The following is a 21,161-nucleotide window of genomic DNA, read 5'->3' as shown; positions in this document are numbered from 1 at the left end:
ATTCTCCCAGTGTCTGCGTGGGTTTCCTCCCACAGTCCAAAGATGTGCAGGTCAAGTGAATTGACCATGCTAAATTGCCCCATAGTGTTAGGTATTTTAGTCAGAGGGAAACGGGTCTGGGTGGGTTACTCTTCAGAGAGTCAGTGTGGACTTGTTGGGCCGAAGGGCCTGTTCCCACACTGTAGGGAATCTAATCTAAAAAAAACTTGACATTGAAATATGTGACTGTTGACTCTTCTGTGAAAATCATGATAATTCAGTATTTAGTTTTTGAAATCTCTTAGAATACCTTGTACAAGGTCAGATGAACATAACAAAATAGAGATTGAACAGCATATGTCTGTAATAAAATCAATCACAACGTGCTTCAGGGTTTTATTTTGAGAATATTTTACCAATCAATGAAATAGTGTAGACACATAACTGACTCCTTGTATGATAATACAAATAAGTCACCTTCTGATAAAAACTGCAGTCCTGTGTATGAATCCATTTAAAGATTTATTTCACACGATCATGTTCACTTTAATTAGATTAAAATAACAACTTTTGTCATTTTGTTGAACTTTTCCAAATGAAGCAATGTGATCAGGCTGTATGTGTTGAGAGTCTAATCTATTTGCGTCCTAGGGAAAAGTTTGGAGCACTGGCACCAATGGAGAATGTGACTGCGTAAACTACAAGTATCCTTCATTCCAAGAATTGGCAACTTAGCAGCATTTACCATTAACTGTGATAGATTATGTGTATTACTGGAAATATTTCCCTTCTAGTGGCACCTTGAAAAAACATATCCTACACTGGGTTGAACTGCCTTGCTCCTATGACAGAAAGAAAGACTTGCATTTATATAGTGGATTTTGCAACCTCAGGCTGAATCAAAACACTTTCCAGGTGTGTTCTTTTGAAGTTACAGTTGTGTATGCAGATAAAGTGGTTGTCAGTTAGTACACAGCAAGTTTCCAAGACAGCAATTAAAATCACATTTAGAGAATATTGATTGAGGGAAGAAATACTGATCAGAACATTGGGTGGCATCTCTTCAAAATAGTACTATTAAGTATTTTATGTTGACCCAAGACAGTAGACAAAGTCTTGGTTTGACATTCCACCTCAGGGAAAGCACCAAGAAATGCTGATCTAGATTATGTGTTAAAGTACAAAATTTAATGGGTGCCAGAGTTTCATATACCTTCACACAAACAGTTGACAGAGAATGTTTGCCTCTCAGCCATATGACCCTTAACGCCCTCCACTTAGGTATACTAACCTGCAGCTTTGTAGTGGCAGTAAAGCCTCTTGGAGCAGTCCCTGAGTCCAGCACCAGATAAGTCAAGGGGTCTCTCAGGGGGAAGGGAATGAGAGGCTCAACAGGGGTAACTTTAGGAGAGGCTGTTGGACAGATTCACCTGCTCTCCCACCCAATTGCCCCTTTTCACAAGGCTGTGTTCAAAACAATAGCATTCAAGTCTTAAGTCAATTCAGTCATTAAATACATTATAAAAGATTTAATACTAGTAACTGCCATTACACATCAAGCACATTTTCTATCAGTGGCAGGTATGCACCACACCAACTCTATATTTTCATTCTGGCTAAAAGAAAGAAACGCATTATGGTTAAATATTCCTAGGTAAATTGAAGCAAGTTTAAATATCTTCATGGATTTCCTCACCACTGTATGGCCCTTTGAACAGAACTACATTCGGATTTCAATAAAATACTTTGATCAGTCTCTGGGGTCAATATTTGTAAGTTGTCCTTTACGGGAGACATTGGGTCAGATTTTTGACTGGATTGAAGCTTCTTGGACTCCCTATGAAGAACAAGGGTCTTTTGTTAGTAGCTGGAACAGAGAAATAAATATGCACATACAACTTTGACTTTGTTTATATAATTTATCTTGGCCTGAATTTGAATATTTCTCAGTATTTGCAATCAAGTATTAGACTGGAAAATGGCACCATTTCCAAAGGAAAAGATACATGCAGTTTCAATTTCCTGAAAGCTGAGACATGTTGAAATTTAATGGACAATGAAGGGGAAACAGTACAGAGGCATCACAAAATTACTGAACGACCATGATTTACAAGCTCATAGGATTAAATGAAATAAGCGAGCACTTTTGTTGCAGACACAGGCAGTAGATTTTCAGCATGTGTAGTAGGGTAGAAGCAATAATACAAGGGAATAGTTTCATATTCCAGGTGTATAAAGTATTCTTGCATATTCCAAAACTAGTCTTCCAAAAAGCTAAGTGAAGAAAACTTTGATATCATAAACCTCATGATAGCCCTATCAACCAGTAGTGAAGACTCTTGCAGCAAGCAAACAAAGTTCGTCAGCAGGTTTGAAATATGGGGCCAAACCAGTCAACTGCAAAGTTTAACTCAAATCAGGCAGGATGAGAACACAACAATGTATATTTTGCAACAATAGGTCAGCCAAAACTACAGGTTGAGTACAGAACAACCTCAATTATCCGAATGAGATGGGTGGGAGTATTTTGTGCAGATAATGGATTGCCTAGATAACGGATAACGTTTTTATGGGACCTTGAGATCTTGTTCGGCGAATCCAAAGTTTGGATAATTGACTGAGGTTGTTCTGTACATGAATTTATGTAATTTTAGGACAAAAGAAGCCAGGTGCATATTAGATACATTTCACAGAGCTGGATCAGGGCCCACATTGCCAAGGAATGGATAGATTGCTGGCATGATAAAATTGAGAGGATTGGTTACTGCTAACCATGGTGATAGCCAACATACTTATCATATGTCAACTGAATGCAAGATTTAGATTATGCGGTTATCAAAGCACCTTATCCACATAATAGACACAGCAAGAGCTACCACCAGATTCATGGTTTTCTTCTTCATGATTGAAGCCAAATGAATAAAAAAAACTGAAGTAGCAGTCACCAACCTCAGGCTCAAACCACCATATTACTTGGAAAGCACTCAACAAAAGCAAGTTCTGCCATTTGAAAGCAAGTCTCTCCTTCAATTATTAATTCTTATTTTCTAATAGTCTTTGAAAAGTGCCCTATTAATGTATTCATTTCATCAAGGTTTTATAGGATGCATGACAGTCAAGAGTTGTGTGCAAGTCTATAGATCAAATAATGTATCAGGGCTCAGTCTCAACAGACAGGAAAGGCAAAAATGAAACAGGCCATGACCTGAAACAAGCAGCATTCCAGCTAGGTGTACTTACCCCTTAAATCCAAATTTCTGCCATAAATCATTGATTGTTGCTTGCAGTTCAGGCTTGTTCTCATTATTTGGGGCAAATGTCCTTCTCTGTAGTGACAGTGATCTTTTGTTTAAACCACTGACTTTGGCTGGTCCTGGAAGCTTCAGTTTAGTGGATATGCTTAAAGATCCAGGGCTCAGCTTTTGTAACCCAGGTACCTGAACAAAAAGTGCATTTGGTAAATCTACAATAATAGAAGGTGGTAGATTTGTTCACTGACCAGGTGTGGTTTTCTGCAGACGTTTTGTTGCTTCGTTAGGTGGCATTGGTTGGATACAGTGTTGGTGGTCTGTCCCACCTGGTATTTATGTGTCTCTGGATTTTGCTACTTCTGGTTCTGTATCCGATTGGTTTGTATATGGGGTCCAGTTCAATGTGTTTATTGATTAAGTCCCAGTTAGAGTGCCAGACTTCAAGGAATTCTCTCGCATGTCTCTGCTTAGCCTATGTTAAGGTGGTTACATTGTCCCAGTGGGATTTGTGTCCTTCGTTATCTGTGCGGTTGGAAACGAGAGTGCGCTGGTTGGGTCTGGCAGTGGCGAGCTAATGCTCCTGCACTTCTACGGTCAGTTTTCTTCCTGTTTGTCCTATGTAGTGTTTTCCACAGTCCTTGCAGGGTTTCTTGTAAATAATGTTCATCCTGTTGGATGTGGGTGCCAGGAGGCGCTGGTGACTGGCTTGTGGCCACTAAGATTCCTCAAGGTCTGAGTAGTCAGGTAGTCATTTCTGATATTTCTCCGATGTATGGAATGGTCACCATCATCGCTGGTCGTGTAGTGTTTTCTTCTTTAGGTTTGTTGCATACGTATCGGAGGATAGCGCTCTTGGGATACCTGTTTGTTTAAATCCCTTTCTGTTCCCTGTGTTCCTGTTCTGCCTTCTTGAGTTCTGGGGTACTGCAGCGTGTCCTTGCTCATTTAAATCGTGTTCTAATGCAGCTTATTTTGTGGGTGCTGGAGTGGTTGCTGTTAAAGTTCAATATCTGGTCTGTTTGGGTGTTCTTCCTGTACACACTGGTCTGAAGTTTACCAATAGGAAGGGGAGTCTGCTGTAGTCTTCCTCTTCTTTATTCCGGTGATGATGTTATTGATGTGACGGTGGGTTTATTTTAGTTGTGTACGTTTAGTGATGACAAACGTATCATCTACATACCAGATCCAGAGTTTGGGTTGAAAGGTGGGATGGGCTGTCTGTTCTAAGCGTTGCATTACTGCTTCTGCTATCAGTCCTGACATCCACGACCCCATTGGTGTACCGTTGGTTTATAGATCATGCACTGGTGTACACTTGCCAGGAACTCAAATCAATTAACACATTGAACTGGACCCTGTACGCAAACCACTCAGATACAGAACCAGAAGTACCAAAACACATAAATATCAGGCAGGACAGACCACCAATATGGTGTTGAAGACACAGATGGTGTCACCTAGCGAGGCAATGAAATGTCTGCACAAAACCATACCAGCTTGGTGAACAAATCTACAACTTCATCCACAACCCAAATCTTTTCAAAAATTCTACAGTAATACAGTTAAACCCAGTTCTGGTCACAGATTTGCATTAAAAGAAATACTATGCTAAGTATTGTAAAATACATCTGGTTAAGCAAAAGCTACCAAATAATTAAACCCTTTTCCGGAGAATTACATTTTACCTTTCCTTAAAAAGAACAAAAAAAACCCCACAAGTTTTCAGCCTAAACTTCACCAACACTATCTCAAACTGAAGTAAAGAGTATCAAACAGGACCATCTGTTCAATGTTCATGACACTGGAATAGTATGCTAAAAAAGTGACTGAAGAACTCAAGAGTGAACATCTTTAGAAAATTGGACTTTGGAATGGGATATTAGCATTCTTTCCCACTAGTGAGAACATATGCAAGCTAGAGTACTTTTCAAGAGCTTTCAAATTCTATCATCTTGAATTATATATATTTAGAAATAGAGGGATAAGCCGGTTCTTCAGAAAATGCTCATAGAGGTCTGGAAAGTAAGAAAGAAACAGAATACTTACCCTGTGCTTTACAGTTACAGATAATTCTGGCAATATGACAGGACTGCAAACTTGATCACATGATGTTGCTTTGTTACTAATTTCCTTTCATAAAAAGGGAACAATGATAAGTGCATTAGTAAACAAACTGACGCAATTTCTCACTCCAATAAAATTCATAGTCTAAAAGTAAGCATAAGGTATCTTACATCCAAATCAGAATTCCTCAACTTTTGAGAAGAGCCCAAGGAATCAAAACCACTGCATGAACTGTCCAGAGAAGAACTAATACCAAGAGGAGATTGTGGGGAGGCCATCATTTCAGAGTCTTCATCTAAGGATTCCTCACATCGTTCTAGCAGGCTTGACTTGTTCTGGACTGCACTCTGGTTGTTTTGTACTTTGCTCTCATTATATCCACTTACAGGTGAAGATCCCACCTTTCTGCAGAATTGCTGCAATACAGATAAATCAGCAGCAGGATTGGGCATCCTCGATTTTTCTTCCAGACCTCCAGACCAACTGAAAGCACTTAAATGTTTTCTGGCCACTAAATTCAAATCTGAGGGAGTTGTATTGGCATTAGGACTAGTGTTCAAAAGTTCAGGGGACTGTTCATATTGCTCACATTCATTTTTCTTTATATTTGTAAAGGTGTTATTTTCCTCACTATTAAAAAAACTAATCAAGTTAAAATCCTTGCATTTTCCTGTTGCATCAGGTAATGCTTTGGTTCCAGTTTTTTGATCAGATACAACACAAGCTTCTTTGGGACTACAGAAGAACCTACAAAAGAAATATGGAAGAAAAATCAAATGCAGAGTTAAGTGACATCCAAAGATAACATTGCACAAAGAGGATGTCTGCACTGAAGATAAAAAACAGACCAGTATTCTTCCTTGCCCTAAAGCACACTTCTGAATAATGTACAGGTATCCCCTGCTTTTCGAATGTGCGCTTTACACCACTTGGCTTTTAGAAGACCTATATTAATACCTGTTTTTTGTGAATCCGAAGACTTTTATGAAAAACGACAAAGTTTTTCCCATATAAATTAATGCATCTTTGCTTTATGCCATTTCGGCTTATGAAAGGTTTCATTGGGACGCTCTACTTTCGGATAGTGAGAGATACCTGCACTTGCAACATATTTGTAACAGAACTGCTCTCAGGACAATGCATTGACTACATAAAGATCAGACTGGTTCTGCGTTAGTGACACCAAAACAGTTTTCAATGAAAACAATCACTTTACCGGCTTCTGGTTCCTGGAACAACAATGGCACCTGAATCCTGATTTCTCTTTTGCAAAATGGTAGCAAACCGATTCCGCATTGTGAGATGAGGCCTTGGATTTTCATCCTTGACTGAGTGGCCCACTGATGAGGATTCCTCCTCTTCTGAAGGAGATTGTGGAGATAGGCACTTTTCAACAATTTGTTTTTTGCAACTTGGAAAGGAGTACTGACTTAACAAATCTCCATCCGAAATGCCTTCATCTGATGAGCAAAAACAAAACCACCTTTAAGACAATATTAGCGTATATTTAGATTTCAATAAACACACCGAGATTGTGCATTTAAATTGAATAAACAGTAAGTGGAAATCAGCCTGTTTTTTTTAATATAATATATTTTTATTAAGAAAAAATTTGTTGTATTTTACAACAAATACAAAACAATGCATTTCAAAACAGTACAAAAATAGTACAAAACTAAACCCAAATAATAAAAAAAGTTCCCCAACCCAACCTCCTATACGAATGTAGAGAAGTATAAAATTAAAAACCTAAACTAGCTGTTTAACTAAATAAATAAATACCTAACAACAAACAAATAAATAGTAATAACTCAGCCCAGCCAAACAAAACACTCATACATTCACAGTTCCTCCTCCCTGGATATTGGACTCATGAAACACAATCGTTACGGCTATATAAAAGCCCTTGTTAGTGTGGCAGATAAATCTGTGTCCAGGTATTTCAAAAAGGGTTGCCAGGTCGTGTAAAAATTCTCAGTTTTGTGGTGTACCATATTTGTGAGAAAATCCAGGGGAATATGCTCCATAACGATCTTCCGCCAACCCGACAGGCCTGGGGGGTTTTCGGATATCCAACCCTAGCAAGATATTCGTCCTTGCACAGAACGTAAGAATATTGAAAAGTTTTTTCTTATGCGCGTCTGCAGGAAATACAATGGGTAGGGCCAAAAGGAGAGAAATAAGGCCCTTCTCCATCCCTACACCTAAAATCCTCTCCATTGCACCTGCCACAGTGCTCCAATATGTTTGAAGCCCGTCACAAGACCAAAGACAATAGGTAAGAGTACCCATACAGACCTTGCATTTGGGGCATGAAGATACCCCTGGTTTAAATTTTGACAAACGGTCTGGAGCTAAGTGGACCCTGTGGAGAACCTTCAACTGTAAAGCATGGGTCCTATTGCAAATTGATATCTTCCTTGCATTCTCCCAAATATCCTCCCATGCCTCTGAAGAAACTTCAACACCCAGCTCTCTTTCCCACATCTTGCATAGTCGATCAGACTCATTTGAGGTGGGATCCCCCAATTGGTGATATAGAGTACTGACAGACAGTGTACTCTTAGCCCTTAGTACCCCTCTTTCTATGTCAGATTTGTAGGGATCAGTCAAAAGTGTAGTCTTTTTTTGAATAAAACCCCTAACTTGAAAAAAACAAAAGAGGTCTCTATTAGGTAATTCGTACTTCCGTACTAACTGATCGAAGGACATCATTACTTCTCCCTCAAATAAATCACCCATGCAAGATACACCCCTAGCTGCACAAATGTTTAAATCCTGAATCTATCATACCCGGTTGAAAACCTGACATACCCACTAAAGGTGTAAACAAAGATGTTTTGCCAATTTTACCTTCCCTCTGCCGAATTGCTCTCCATGCTTTGACAGTATTGATGACTATTGGGTTATGGCAATATTCCCTAACTGTCCTCACCTTGTCCAAAAACAGCAAACTGGTAAGGGGGCACCTTGCCTGGGAGACTTCGATATCTAGCCATATCGAAAGAGGGTCCCCACAAACCCAATCACTCACATATGTCAAAAGCGAGCTTAATTGGTCATTTTTAATGTCCGGAAGGTCTACTCCCCCCAATCTGTGAGGCAACTGCAGTTTGGCCAATTTAATGAGGGGCCGTTTATGGTGCCAGATAAAGGAGCTGAACCAACCGTTCAGTCTCCTGAGTGTTGGTTTATTGAAAATCAGGGAGAACCATCCGTATAGGGTATAGCAAACAAGGGAGAATATTCATCTTAATAATCGCTGTCCGACCCAAGCATGAGACTGGAAGTGCCTCCCATCTTTGGAGATCTTGTTTAAGTTTTTCAAATAATGGAGTAAAATTGGCTTTGAACAGCCAATCTAGAACTAGAGTCATGAACATGCCCAAATACACAAAATCCCTCTGTGACCACCTAAATGGGAATCTATAGTCACTCTCAAGAGCCAACTCTTTTGTAAGACCACCCATAGGCATAGCCTCTGATTTAGCAAACTTAATCTTATACCCTGAAAAAGCGCCAAACACGTGAATGCATTGTATCAGGCAAGGCACTGAAACTGCTGGATTTGTCAAGAAAATTAGACCATCGTCTGCATACAGCGAGATCTTATGTAATTTTGACCCCACTTCTGGAGCTGATATATTGAGATCCCCACAAATGGCCTCTGCCAATGGTTCAATTACCAACGTAAAAAGTAATGGTGAGAGGGGACAGCCCTGCCGGCTGCCCCTAGAAATATTAAAATTGCTTGATCGTACCCCATTGGTAATGACCGCCTCGAGAGGTACACTGTAGAGAACCTTTACCCATCTTATGAAAACTGCGCCCAGACCAAACCGGTCTAGAGTATAAAAAAGGAGGTACGGCCAATCAACTCAGTCAAATGCCTTTTCTGCATCTGAAGAAATCACTAACCCCTGTATTGACTGCTGTTGGCATGCTTGAATTACATTAAGCAGCCTCCTAACATTATTGGAGGATCTGCGACCATTTATGAAGCCAGTCTGATCCTCTTTAATAATTGAGGGTAACACAGTCTCCAGCCTTAACGCGAGAGCCTTACAGAGGATCTTAAAGTCCACATTTAAGAGCGAGATGGGCCTGTATGAAACACAGTCTTCCAGATCCTTCCCTTTAAGGATAAGTGAAGTACTGGCCTTTCTCAGAGATGGTGGGAGACAATCATGACTGTATGAATCATTAAACATATTCAGCATCGGGACTGACAGTATACTTATAAATTCCGTATAGAATTCACTGGGAAGTCCATCAGGACCGGGCGCCTTTCCACTCTGAAGCTGCCTCACAGCTTCCTGCACTTCTTGCTCTGATAATGGGGCATTGAGAAAGGACTGTTGTTCAGGAGTCACACCCGGAAGCTTCAGATCTCTAAAAAAGGATTCCATTTTGGCCTGCCCCTCCTCACAATTCTCAGACTGATATAACTTCGAGTAGAATCTCTGGAATACCACACTAATGTTTTTAGAATCACATGTTAGGTTCTCAGACCCTTCCCTAATCGCTGTAATGGCTTGTGGGGCACTCCTGTTTCTGGCAAGGTATGCTAAGTATTTGCCTGGCTTGTCACCATGCTCATATAATCTTTGCTTTGCAAAAGCCAGCTCCTTCTTTGCCGTCTGCGTGAGCACGGAATTTAGTGCAGACTGCAGTGCCGTAATCCTCTGTAGGTTGACCAACGAGGGTCTGTCAAAATAGGCCTTCTCGGCTGCCTTCAACCGTGCTTGAAGGAGACGTTGCTGCTCACCCTTCTGCCGCTTCCTACTGGTGGAATATGAAATAACTAACCCTCTGGCATAGGCTTTGGCAGTTTCCCAGAGAACAGATGAGCTATCAACTGAGCCTATGTTGATGTCTAGGAATGCCCGAAATTCCCTAGAGAAATACTCCACAAACTTACTGTCCATGAGAATAAAGGGGTCCATTTGCCAGTACCTTGAATCCACTGTTACATCCTTAATCTTAACCATGATGTACACTGGAGCATGATCAGAGATGGCAATATTACCAATCGTACAGAATGCCACCAGATCCAGGATTACTGCAGGGGTCAGATAAAAAATCAATCCTCGTGTGACATCTATGCGGATTGGAAAAAAACCTGTGAAATCCCTACCTGGAGGGTGGAGACCCCTCCAGACATCCACCAACCCTAATTCCCCACACAAACCCAATAATTGTTTAGTTTGTGCAGAGGGTATCGAGGGACCTTTAGGCAACCTGTCCACTGTGGGGTCCATGAGGCAGTTAAAATCTTCCCATATAATGATGTGCCGAGACTTGAGACTTATCAGTTTAGAAAAAGCATCGACCAAGCATTTAAGAGGATAAGCTGGGGGACAATAAACATTTAAAATACAATATTCTTCCCCATCTATCAAAGCTTTAAGAATTACAAACCTCCATAAGTGTCTTTAATGCATTCCAACAATTTAAACGAGAGATTTTTCCTAACCAATATAGCCACTCCCCTACTTCTGGTATTAAATGATGAAAAATAAACTCGGTCAAAGCCAATCCGCTGTAATTTCAGATGCTCCTTGTCATCCAAATGTGTCTCCTGTAACAAAGCAATATCCACGTTCTCCTTTCTAAGACTCAAGAGTACCTTTTTCCTCTTAATTGGTGAGTGACTTCCCTTGATATTCCAGGTACACCATTTAATGAAATCATTCGCCATAACCTTTTGCAATTACATTTAAAGTTCAGAGAGGAGGAACCCGAACCACAAAATTGCTGAGCCTTAAGTGTTGCATGGTCCACCAAATATAAAAACTACATAAACTAAAACTGAATCCCAACATTTAACAAACATACAAAATTATTAAAAATAAAAAAACCAAAAAAACACAGAAAACAGAAAACAAACCAACATCTAAAGTGCCAATAGCGCTGAGTAGGGGAACTCGCGCCCTGCCCAGAGGGGGCAACTACCCGTCCCAAACTGCCCATAAATAGGCATCTAATCATCTCAACCTCCTTCACTTCTCCAGCTAGAGCCGCATCGCAAGCACAAGCTAAAAAGAATAAACACCCCATAGAATATCAATATGTCAACATAACAGTGCTTCATCTTAGAAATCTTCCTGATCAGAGAACAGTGAACTTTACTTGTAGAAAAACCCATTTCATTGCATTATCACATAAGCAATTAAAGTCTTGAGGTCAGAAATTTCAATTTCAGAGGAAAGCATTCCACTCACCCACCCTGCCACCTGGAATATACTTTGCTTTCCAAGATTGATCCTGTAATAGCTTTTCACAAACCAGAACAAGGACCAATGATGCTTGATGTGGCCTGTAATCAATGATGATAGTTACATCAGATATTCACTGCAATGTTCCTTGAGACTGCAAAAAATTTAGATTGTTCTGAGGAACAAACAAGATGCTTTTCTGGTGGCTAAGGCAAGGGATAGTTAAAAATCAACAGCTACAGAAGTATTGGGGTGAATAGAGAGTGAAAAGGGTTACACAACTGTGTATTGGAACTGCAGCTGATAATAACTCTGGAGAAAGTGACTCTGCTAAGTCAAATAGAAAATAAGATGATATGCGGGAAAGTTAGTAATCGAGGATCCAGGGAAATGTGCCAAGATGTCTTCATAATTAGGACAATAGGCTTTGAGAGACCAGACAAAATAGCAAACCAAGTTCTGGTGGAAATTGAAATTAAGGATGAAGTGTCATTCAGAGCATATGCTATCTTCCAGCAGCCTATCTCATAGGAACAGGAGTAGACTATTCAGCCCCTTGAGCCTGTTCCACCATTCAATGAGACCATGGCTGATTTATCTACATTTGCCTGCCTTTGGCCCATATCCCTTAATATTTTTGCTCAACAAAAATTTATCTATCTCAGATTGAAAATAAAACAGCTGACCCTGTATTCATGTTTATTTGTTAAAGAGAGCTCCAAATCTCTCCCATGCATTGTGTGTTGGAATGCTTCCTAACATTTCTACTGAATCGTCTGACCCTAATTCTCAGACTATGCCCCCTTGTTAGAGAATCCCCAGAAATAGTGTAATCTACACTGTCTTCTCCTGAGTGAGGAGCTCAGTGTGAAGATGTAATTTTAAATGTGAGTAAGGTGGAATAACCCAAGGTGCTCAAAAGAGGAGAATGTGGCAGAGGAGTGGCTGGAGACACCCAGTGTTATCTAGTGATAAGGGTCAATGACATCACTCTAGTGATTTGGCCAAGAGCAGTTTCATCAGGGGCTAGCTATCATCAACTGACAGTCAGGTTTTCAACAACATCAATAAAATCATTCAGAAGGATGAGGGACAATGTGAGCTTTGGTCCCGAGTAAACAGATATTTTAGGAGATGATGTAGAGCTCGTCAGATATTATTGATCCATTGAAAAGTGAAACAGGAGTCACTAGAGTTGAAGTCGAAAAGCTGCAAAGGAACGTGCAAGTAGGTTAGAGCTAGGTTGGTTCACAGGCTAGATTCAAGAAATTGAAAAATCTCCAGAGATCTCAGGATCCACAGGAAAGACAGTCCTGACAGATGTGGAACTTATATATTGAAACCATATGATTAATGAAAAGCACCAATCTTTATTGTCCAATACAGATTGCCAGTTTACCCTCCACTGATTGTCCTTTTAACCAATATGTTTATTTCTTGATAAGATCTTTCCTGCTGAGCTTTATTACTGAATCCAAATTCTTACATACTACTACAAATGGAAAAGAAACAAGTCAAATCTTTGTTACCTTCTCTTGATCTTTTAGCCATCATCTGTCTATTGGAAAGTTTTAATCTTTTGATGTTGATAATTTTCTCTTTACCCAGAGTGCAGGGTCTTTCTGGTGATATTTGTGCCTTTGGGACTGAAAGTTGATTTTCACATGTTCTGTACTCTTTACTCCATATACTAAGCATGTGTGGCAGTTCCTGCTTCGTCACGGCTTTGTCATTTTGCCCAAGAGTAACTTTTGCTGGAGTCTGAGAACAAAATGCCATATCTAATTGTTTGTTTTACAAAGGAGGGATTATATTGTGCATTTCATGACAATAGGACACCCTTGAAGTATCCCACTACCAACTTCAAAATTCTTGGAAGTGCAATTATTGCCATCATAACTTCTTAATAAAAATGTTATCAAAATCCCAAACAGCAATGAGACAACCTGTTGCTATGAGGGTGCTTTAGAAAGAAATATTGGCTAAAATGAAAATAGCATCCATCGACTTCAAGTTAAAGATATGCAATCTTTAACAGCATAAACTAAAATGACTGAAACCCAGATCTATAAGAAAAAGTGTTTGATTAAAGGGACAGAATTTCATTAATGGTCATTTTAAATACATTCCAGATCAAAAACAAAATTCACTTAGAAGCTTATTTTGAATGCACCTGAACTGAAAATTTCAACATTGCAGTGGCTAGCCAATGTACTTGACAACCTTTTTCTTGGCATGGGCATTTATGAATTAGCATCTCTAATAGTCTTAAGCTCTAGCTTTTGGGATTACCTGTAACTATCCCAAAGCAGCTTTTGCAAAAAGGTATACTTGGCAAAGGAAGTCCAAAAGACCTTTGATATTTGAGGGGAGGTAGAGAGGAGAAGACATAGGAGCTAATTAAACTAGGCATTTTGTCTTAGTTACTTTGCACAATGTTTCCCTTTTACTCACGAGAGAATTATGAAAGATATCACATATAATACATTAGACTGTAAACAACATAATAGTTGACTTTGTAGAAATTGTTAAAATTGACATATGCAACTTGAAATCATTACATCAGTTTCACATTACCTGGAAACTACATGGGTTATAATTATCTCTGGTCTCCAATGTTCTGACATCTATATTTCCAAGAGCTATATGAAGAGCCTTCTCATCACCAAAATGACTGCGAGTAGCTAGGTTAAGGTGTAAAATATTAACAAACCATCAATGGGAAGAAGACCAATCTAAACGACAATACAATATTGTTTATCCAACAATGCCCAATAAGTAAACTTACTTGAGCTCCCAAATAAAAGGACACACAAATAAAATGCACACTGAATGGTACAAATTCATTAAAATCAACAGATAATATAGTAAAGTATAGTATTGAGGCATATTTGACTTACATAAATAGGCTATTCCCATAGGATGTAGGAGAAGTAGGCCATTCAGCCCATCATTTCAATGAGACTGTGGAGGAGTTGATAATACTCGACTCCACGTTCCTGTCTTTTCCCTATGCTAATTAAAAATGTCTATCTCCGCCTTCAATGTTCTTTATGACTCAGTCTTGACAGCTTTCTGTGATAAAAGATTTCCACAGAGTCATTACCGCCAGAGAATAAATGCCTCCTCCTCTGTCTTCCTCTCAGATTTTAGTTCTGGCTCTTTCTATTTGGCATAGAGTGCCTCTCAACAATTAATCTTGACCCCCAAAAGACTGCAGGAAAACCTTAACAGGGGTATTTGGTGGCTCAGGAGACATATGCAATATCCGTTAAACACCCAAGCCACCACCAAATTTTTGTGAGCTCAAGGATAAGTGGATCCCTGACAACAGCAGAGGTAAGTGAGCAATACCAGATGTCCTTGTAAGGATACATTGGTTTACAAGAATGGACCTGGACTTCAGGATTACACTATGAGAGATTACACAAATTACGGCTGTTTTCTCTAGAATTTAGAAGGTTTGGGGATGATCTGATTAACACCTTAAAGACAATAACAGGAAAAGATAGGGTATAACTATTGCCACTGCTTGGATATTCCAGAACTAGAGAGGGGTGCTGGAAAAGCACAGCAGGTCAGGCAGCATCTGAGGAGCAGGAGAATCGATGTTTCGGGTATAAGGCCTTCATTAGGAATGAACCTTCATCTCTGATGAAGGGCTTATGCCCGAAACATCAATTCTCCTGCTTCTCCGATGCTGCCTGACCTGCTGTGTTTTCCAGCATCATACTCTCACTCTGATCTCCAGCATCTGCAGTCCTCACTTTCTACTATTCCAGAACTAGGCATTGTCTAAATATTAGGGCCAGATTGTCAGGAGAGATGTTAGAAAGCATTGCTATACACAAAATGTGATAGAGGTTTGGAACACTCTTCCACAAATGGCAATGGATGCAGGACCAGTCCTTAACTTTAAATCTGAGGTAGGAACATTTGCTTAACAAAAAATTTGTCTATGCTCCACCCCTAACTAAATTAGGGACAATTTTCCCAACACAGAAATTGGATTATACAAACAAACTGTAAAAAAAAAAGTACTGGTTACGCTAATTAATAAGTAAGGGAACTAGAACAAATACAGACCTATGTAAAGGATACTGCCCAGCATAATCAAGTGTTTCTGGATCAACATCTCTGCTCTATTCTCCCAGCCCATCAAAATCGCCAGTTCAGTTCAGCAGATTTGAATAAATTGAATTTGACATTTGGAATTGCACTGCATTCCTTTTATGAAGTAGATAGTCAGCAGCAAATTAAGATGGATTAATTATTTTTGCTGAAAAATTGCCTTTACTTTCACTGCAAACTTTGATGGAGAGAAGTTAAAATCACAAACATGCGAGAGTGAGGCAAATTAAACCCTGTTAGTTTATTTCTAGGCTAACAGAGATTTTTGTGCAATAAGTGCAAGACCTGGAACACAAGTTGTGTGACATTATGTGCAACACTACAAATTATTTTCACCACATCCACAAGTAGCTGCAGCACTCTGCAAATGGCAGTCATTGATTAAGTTACTTCACAATTGATCAAAGTCAACAAAAGCAAATTGTTCCATGCAAACATTTGTGAATAAATGCTCCTACTATATGTCAACTTTAAATTTAAAAAGTTTTTAAAACAATTGTCAAATTTTAAATTTGATTATTTAATACTGCAAGGAAGCTCTACACTGCCAAAGAGTGTTATTTGGGCAAAACTTCCTGGTTGAACTGCATAATCCCTCAATGAGATAGACCTTGTGCAGCCCATTGGCCAAATGACGCAGACAAATCCACATTCCATCAGCTGCAGAAAGACTTAACCTGCTAATTTCAGTTATGTCTTTGAGCAACCCTTGTTTTCCTTTGGTAGTTTCATGCCCTCTCCCTCTGTTTGTATGGTAGTTTTTAAAGCGGGACGAACTGTTTTTTTAAAAAAAACTGGTTACACTAATTAATAAGTGAGGGAACTAGTACAAATACAGATATATGCAAAGGATACCGCCCAGCATAGTCAAGTGCTTCTGGATCAACATCATCTGAGTAAGCATTTAAAGGAACAAGTTTCCGTTTTAATGGATCAAACACCAATTGGTATAGAAATGTGTTATTTGCCCGAATGAATCCATCTATATATTCTTCTGTAACAGTCAGATTTGTCTTCAGATATTGCCCCATTTTCTTAATAATCTGTGATGTAAAAAATGCATGGGAGAAACACAAGAACATAACATAAAAACATAAGAAATTGGAGCAGGAGTAAGCCATCTGGCCCTTTGACCCTGCTTTGCCATTCAATAAGATCATGGCTGATCTTTTTGTGGATTCAGTCCACTTACCCACCTGCTCACCATAACCCTTAATTGAAACAGGTATTATTTTTGAGAATTAATTTTGAGAACCAAAATTGTCCAGAAAATTGTACCCATAAATAAACTCTAACTGAATTTAACAGTAGAACTGAAGATTAATTTTATTGCTACAGATGGAAAGGTGTTATAAATTCTACTGTTATTTCCTACTTTTACTGAAAGAAAGCCTTGTCATTTTCGAGAGTGCAATAGATTTAAAAAAAGCTACACATATTAGCAAAAGTATTTAAATTTGTTGTGCAACTAGACAGGCAAACAAATTCCAAACATTAGATTAAAAACAACATAGATTACATGATAAATTAAGTTGAATGAACACAAGGAAACTTAGTGAAAAAGTACTTGGAAGTAATCATAAACTTGTCACTTTTAGTGTCCAGATGTCAAAGCAACCAATGAAAAAGCGAACACAAGTTCAGATTACAAAGCGAGCAAAGGCAAAGCCAATGCAAACCGGTATTTAAAGTTAGATCAGTGTTGGTATACATTAGATTGGATATCCTGGTGGAAGATTACTGCACCACAATTTACTCGAGTATAAAGGCAGTAGGGGTATACTTAAGAGAGAAATCAGGAGGGCAAAAAGGGGACATGAGATAGCTTTGGCAAATAGAGTTAAGGAGAATCCAAAGGGTTTTTTACACACGCATTAAGGACAAAAGGGTAACTAGGGAGAAAATAGGGCCCCTCAAAGATCAGCAAGGCAGCCTTTGTGTGGAGCCGCAGGAGATAGGGGAGATACTAAACGAGTATTTTGCATCGGAATTTACTATGGAAAAGGACATGGAAGATATAGACTGTACAGAAATAGATGGTGACAATTTGCAAAATGTCCATATTACAGAGGAGGAATTGCTGGATGTCTTGAAACGGGTAAAGGTGGATAAACCCCCAGGACCTGATCAGGTGTACCCTAGAACTGTATGGGAAGCTAGAGAAGTGATTGCTGGGCCTCTTGCTAAGATATTTGTATCATTGATATTGGTGAGATGCCAGAAGATTGGAAGTTGGCTAACGTGTTGCCACTGTTTAAGAAGGGTGGTAAAGGCAAGCCAGGGAACGATAAACCAGTGACCCTGACATCGGTGGTGGGCAAGTTGTTTGAGGGAATCCTGAGGGACAGGATGTACATGTATTTAGAAAGGCAAGGACTGATTAGGGATGGTCAACATGGCTTTGCGTGTGGGAAATCATGCCTGACAAACTTGATTGTTACTTCTTCAAAAAAACATTGATGAGGGTAGAAGGGTGGGCATGGTCGATATGGACTTCAGTAAGGCATTCGACAAGGTTCCCCATAGGAGACTGGTTAGCAAGGTTAGATCTCATGGAATACAGGGAGAACTAGCCATTTGAATACAGAATTGGCTCAAAGGCAGAAGACGCAGTGGTGATGAAGGGTTGTTTTTCAGATTGGAGGCCTGGGACCAGTGGAGTGCCACAAGGATCAGTGCTGGGTCCACTACTTTTTGTCACTTATATAAATGATTTGGATGTGAGCATAAGAGGTATCGTTAGTATGTTTGCAGAGGACACCAAAATTGGAGGTGCAGTGGACAGTGAAGAAGATTATTCAAAGTTTGGGAGAAGATTTGTAGCTCAGGTGCTCGTTGTTGTAGTTCTGTTCGCCGAGCTGGGAATTTGTCTTGCAAATGTTTCGTCCCCTGTCCAGGTGACATCCTCAGTGCTTGGGAGCCTCCTGTGAAGCGTTTCTGTGCTGTTTCCTCCAGCATTTATAGTGGCCTGTTGCTGCCGCTTCCACTTCCGGTTGTCAGTTCGAGCTGTCCGCTGTAGTGGCCGGTATATTGGGTCCAGGTCGATGTGTTTGTTGATAGAGTCTGTGGATGAGTGCCATGCCTCTAGGAATTCCCTGGCTCTTCTCTGTTTGGCTTGCCCTATAATGGTAGTGTTGTCCCAGTCGAATTCATGTTGCTTGTCGTCTGTGTGTGTGGCTACTAAGGATAGCTGGTCGTGTCGTTTCATGGCTAGTTGGTGTTCGTGTATACTGATCGTTAACTGTCTTCCTGTTTGTCCGATGTAGTGTTTTGTGCAATCCCTTGCATGGGATTTTGTACACTACATTAGTTTCGCTCATGTTGGGTATCGGGTCCTTTGTTCTGGTGAGTTGTTGTCTGAGCGTGGCTGTTGGTTTGTGTGCTGTTATGAGTCCTAGTGATCGCAGTAGTCTGGCTGTCAGTTCAGAAATGCTCCTGATGTATGGTAGTGTGGCTAGTCCTTTGGGTTGCGGCACGTCCTCGTTCAGTTGTCTCTCCCTTAGGCATCTGTTGATGAAATTGCGAGGGTATCCGTTTTTGGCGAATACTTTGTATAGGTGTTCCTCTTCCTCTTTTTGTAGTTCTGGTGTGCTGCAGTGTGTTGTGGCCCTTTTGAATAGTGTCCTGATGCAACTTCGTTTGTGTGTGTTGGGGTGGTTGCTTTCATAGTTTAGGACTTGGTCTGTGTGTGTGGCTTTCCTGTATACCTTTGTGGTGAATTCTCCGTTCGGTGTTCTCTGTACCATCACGTCTAGGAATGGGAGTTGGTTGTCCTTTTCTTCTTCTCTAGTGAATCGGATTCCTGTGAGTGTGGCGTTGATGATCTGGTGTGTGTTCTCTATTTCTGTGTTCCGGTTCCTGCATGAATGCCGAAAGAATCGAATCCTTCCACCATGTGTCAGAGACAGACCACCAGTCAACTATCCACAAGCCAGGGACACAGCCAGACAGAACGGATTCAGGATGATCCAGGTAATGATTACAGACGCTCACAACAGGCTACACAAATACAGACAAGAAATTGCACGCCAAAAATCGTTAATTTCAAAAACCACCAATCAGGAATGGACCCAGACCATAGAACAGGCCGTCACCATAGGACAGAACAGGACCACACACCACAAAACAAATGGCACTAAAAGAAAAAATGGCCAAACACACAAAGAGGACACCACAACACACACCTGGGTTAAAAACCTCTCCCACAGACAACTCACAGACACGGAAAGAACAATACTGGCCAAGTGGCTCAACTACAACCAAAGGGACGCCAAGACAGCAGACTTCCTAGCAGCACTAGAATGCACACTCAGGAACAATGGACTGACAGAAGAGACACAACAAACTGTGAGACAAAGTATCGTACCGCTGATAACAAGAAGGAAAAAAACAAACACATAACCTCAACACCAAGGAGAGGGAAGCACTAAAGTCACTAGGAAACGATAAGAACGTAATCAGACTACCAGCAGACAAAGGCAGAATGATGGTCATCCTGGACAAAGCAGAGTACATGCAAAAAGCACAACAACTACTTGCAGATACCAACACCTACCAAAAGAGGGAGTTTGACCCCACCCCACAGCTCACCAAGAGGATAAACAACACACTGAGGAATCTACAAAAAAACAGACAGATAACCAGGTCTGACCTACAAAGAATGAAACCTGAAAGCAACAACAACCCCAGAATCTATGAACTAGCCAAAGTGCACAAACCAGACATCCCACTCAGACTCATCCCAGATACACCATCACACAAACTGGCCAAGAATTACAGCAGAAACTGAAACACCTGATCAGCGGATCCAGACACTATACAATCGACACAGAAATTCTTGGACATCATCAGAAATATACACATAGACAAGGAAGAAACTATGGTCTCATTCGATGTTACGGCACTGTTCACCTCCATCGACAAAACAATAGCCAAAGAAACAATAGCCAACCTGCTGGACAGACATAACAGACAACAGGACGATGAACCTATCAACAAAGACGGCATACTTAAACTACTGGACTTGTGCCTCACAACACACTTCACATTCAATAACCAAATATACGAACAAATCAACGGAACACCCATGGGCTCACCGATCTCTGGACTCCTAGCAGAAGCAGTAATGCAAAGGTTAGAACAAACAGTCTTACCACAACTTCAACCCAAACTCTGGGTCAGATACGTGGATGACACCTTTGTAATAATTAAAAACACAGAAATAGAGAACACACACCAGATCATCAACGCCACACTCACAGGAATCCGATTCACTAGAGAGGAAGAAAAGGACAACCAACTCCCATTCCTAGACGTGATGATACAGAGAACACCGAACAGAGAATTCACCACAAAGGTTTACAGGAAAACCACACAGACAGACCAAGTCCTAAACTATGAAAGCAACCACCCCAACACACACAAACGAAGTTGCATCAGGACACTATTCAAAAGGGCCACAACACACGGCAGCACACCAGAACTACAAAAAGAGGAAGAGGAACACCTATACAAAGTA

At 40.2% G+C, this 21,161-nt stretch overlaps 1 protein-coding gene across 2 annotated transcripts in view; it reads right to left on the bottom strand.

Moving 5' to 3' along the window:
- Positions 1 to 346: 346 nt before the first annotated feature.
- exo1 (exonuclease 1) overlaps positions 347 to 21,161 on the bottom strand; it is a 31,479-nt gene continuing 10,664 nt past the window's right edge. For both annotated transcript variants that reach the window (XM_072580516.1, XM_072580517.1), the window contains 8 exons: positions 16,499 to 16,686; positions 14,090 to 14,186; positions 13,042 to 13,273; positions 6,511 to 6,754; positions 5,465 to 6,041; positions 5,277 to 5,360; positions 3,220 to 3,416; positions 347 to 1,816 (listed from right to left, as the gene is read on the bottom strand). In XM_072580516.1, the coding sequence (XP_072436617.1) occupies positions 1,672 to 1,816; positions 3,220 to 3,416; positions 5,277 to 5,360; positions 5,465 to 6,041; positions 6,511 to 6,754; positions 13,042 to 13,273; positions 14,090 to 14,186; positions 16,499 to 16,686 (1,764 nt within the window). In that variant the 3' untranslated portion in view covers positions 347 to 1,671. The remainder of the gene's footprint in view (positions 1,817 to 3,219; positions 3,417 to 5,276; positions 5,361 to 5,464; positions 6,042 to 6,510; positions 6,755 to 13,041; positions 13,274 to 14,089; positions 14,187 to 16,498; positions 16,687 to 21,161) is intronic.

Source organism: Chiloscyllium punctatum, chromosome 11 (genome assembly GCF_047496795.1).
Source record: "Chiloscyllium punctatum isolate Juve2018m chromosome 11, sChiPun1.3, whole genome shotgun sequence".
NCBI lineage: Eukaryota > Metazoa > Chordata > Chondrichthyes > Orectolobiformes > Hemiscylliidae > Chiloscyllium > Chiloscyllium punctatum.
Note: the sequence above shows the minus strand (reverse complement) of the source record. Positions and strands in the feature narration are given on the sequence as shown.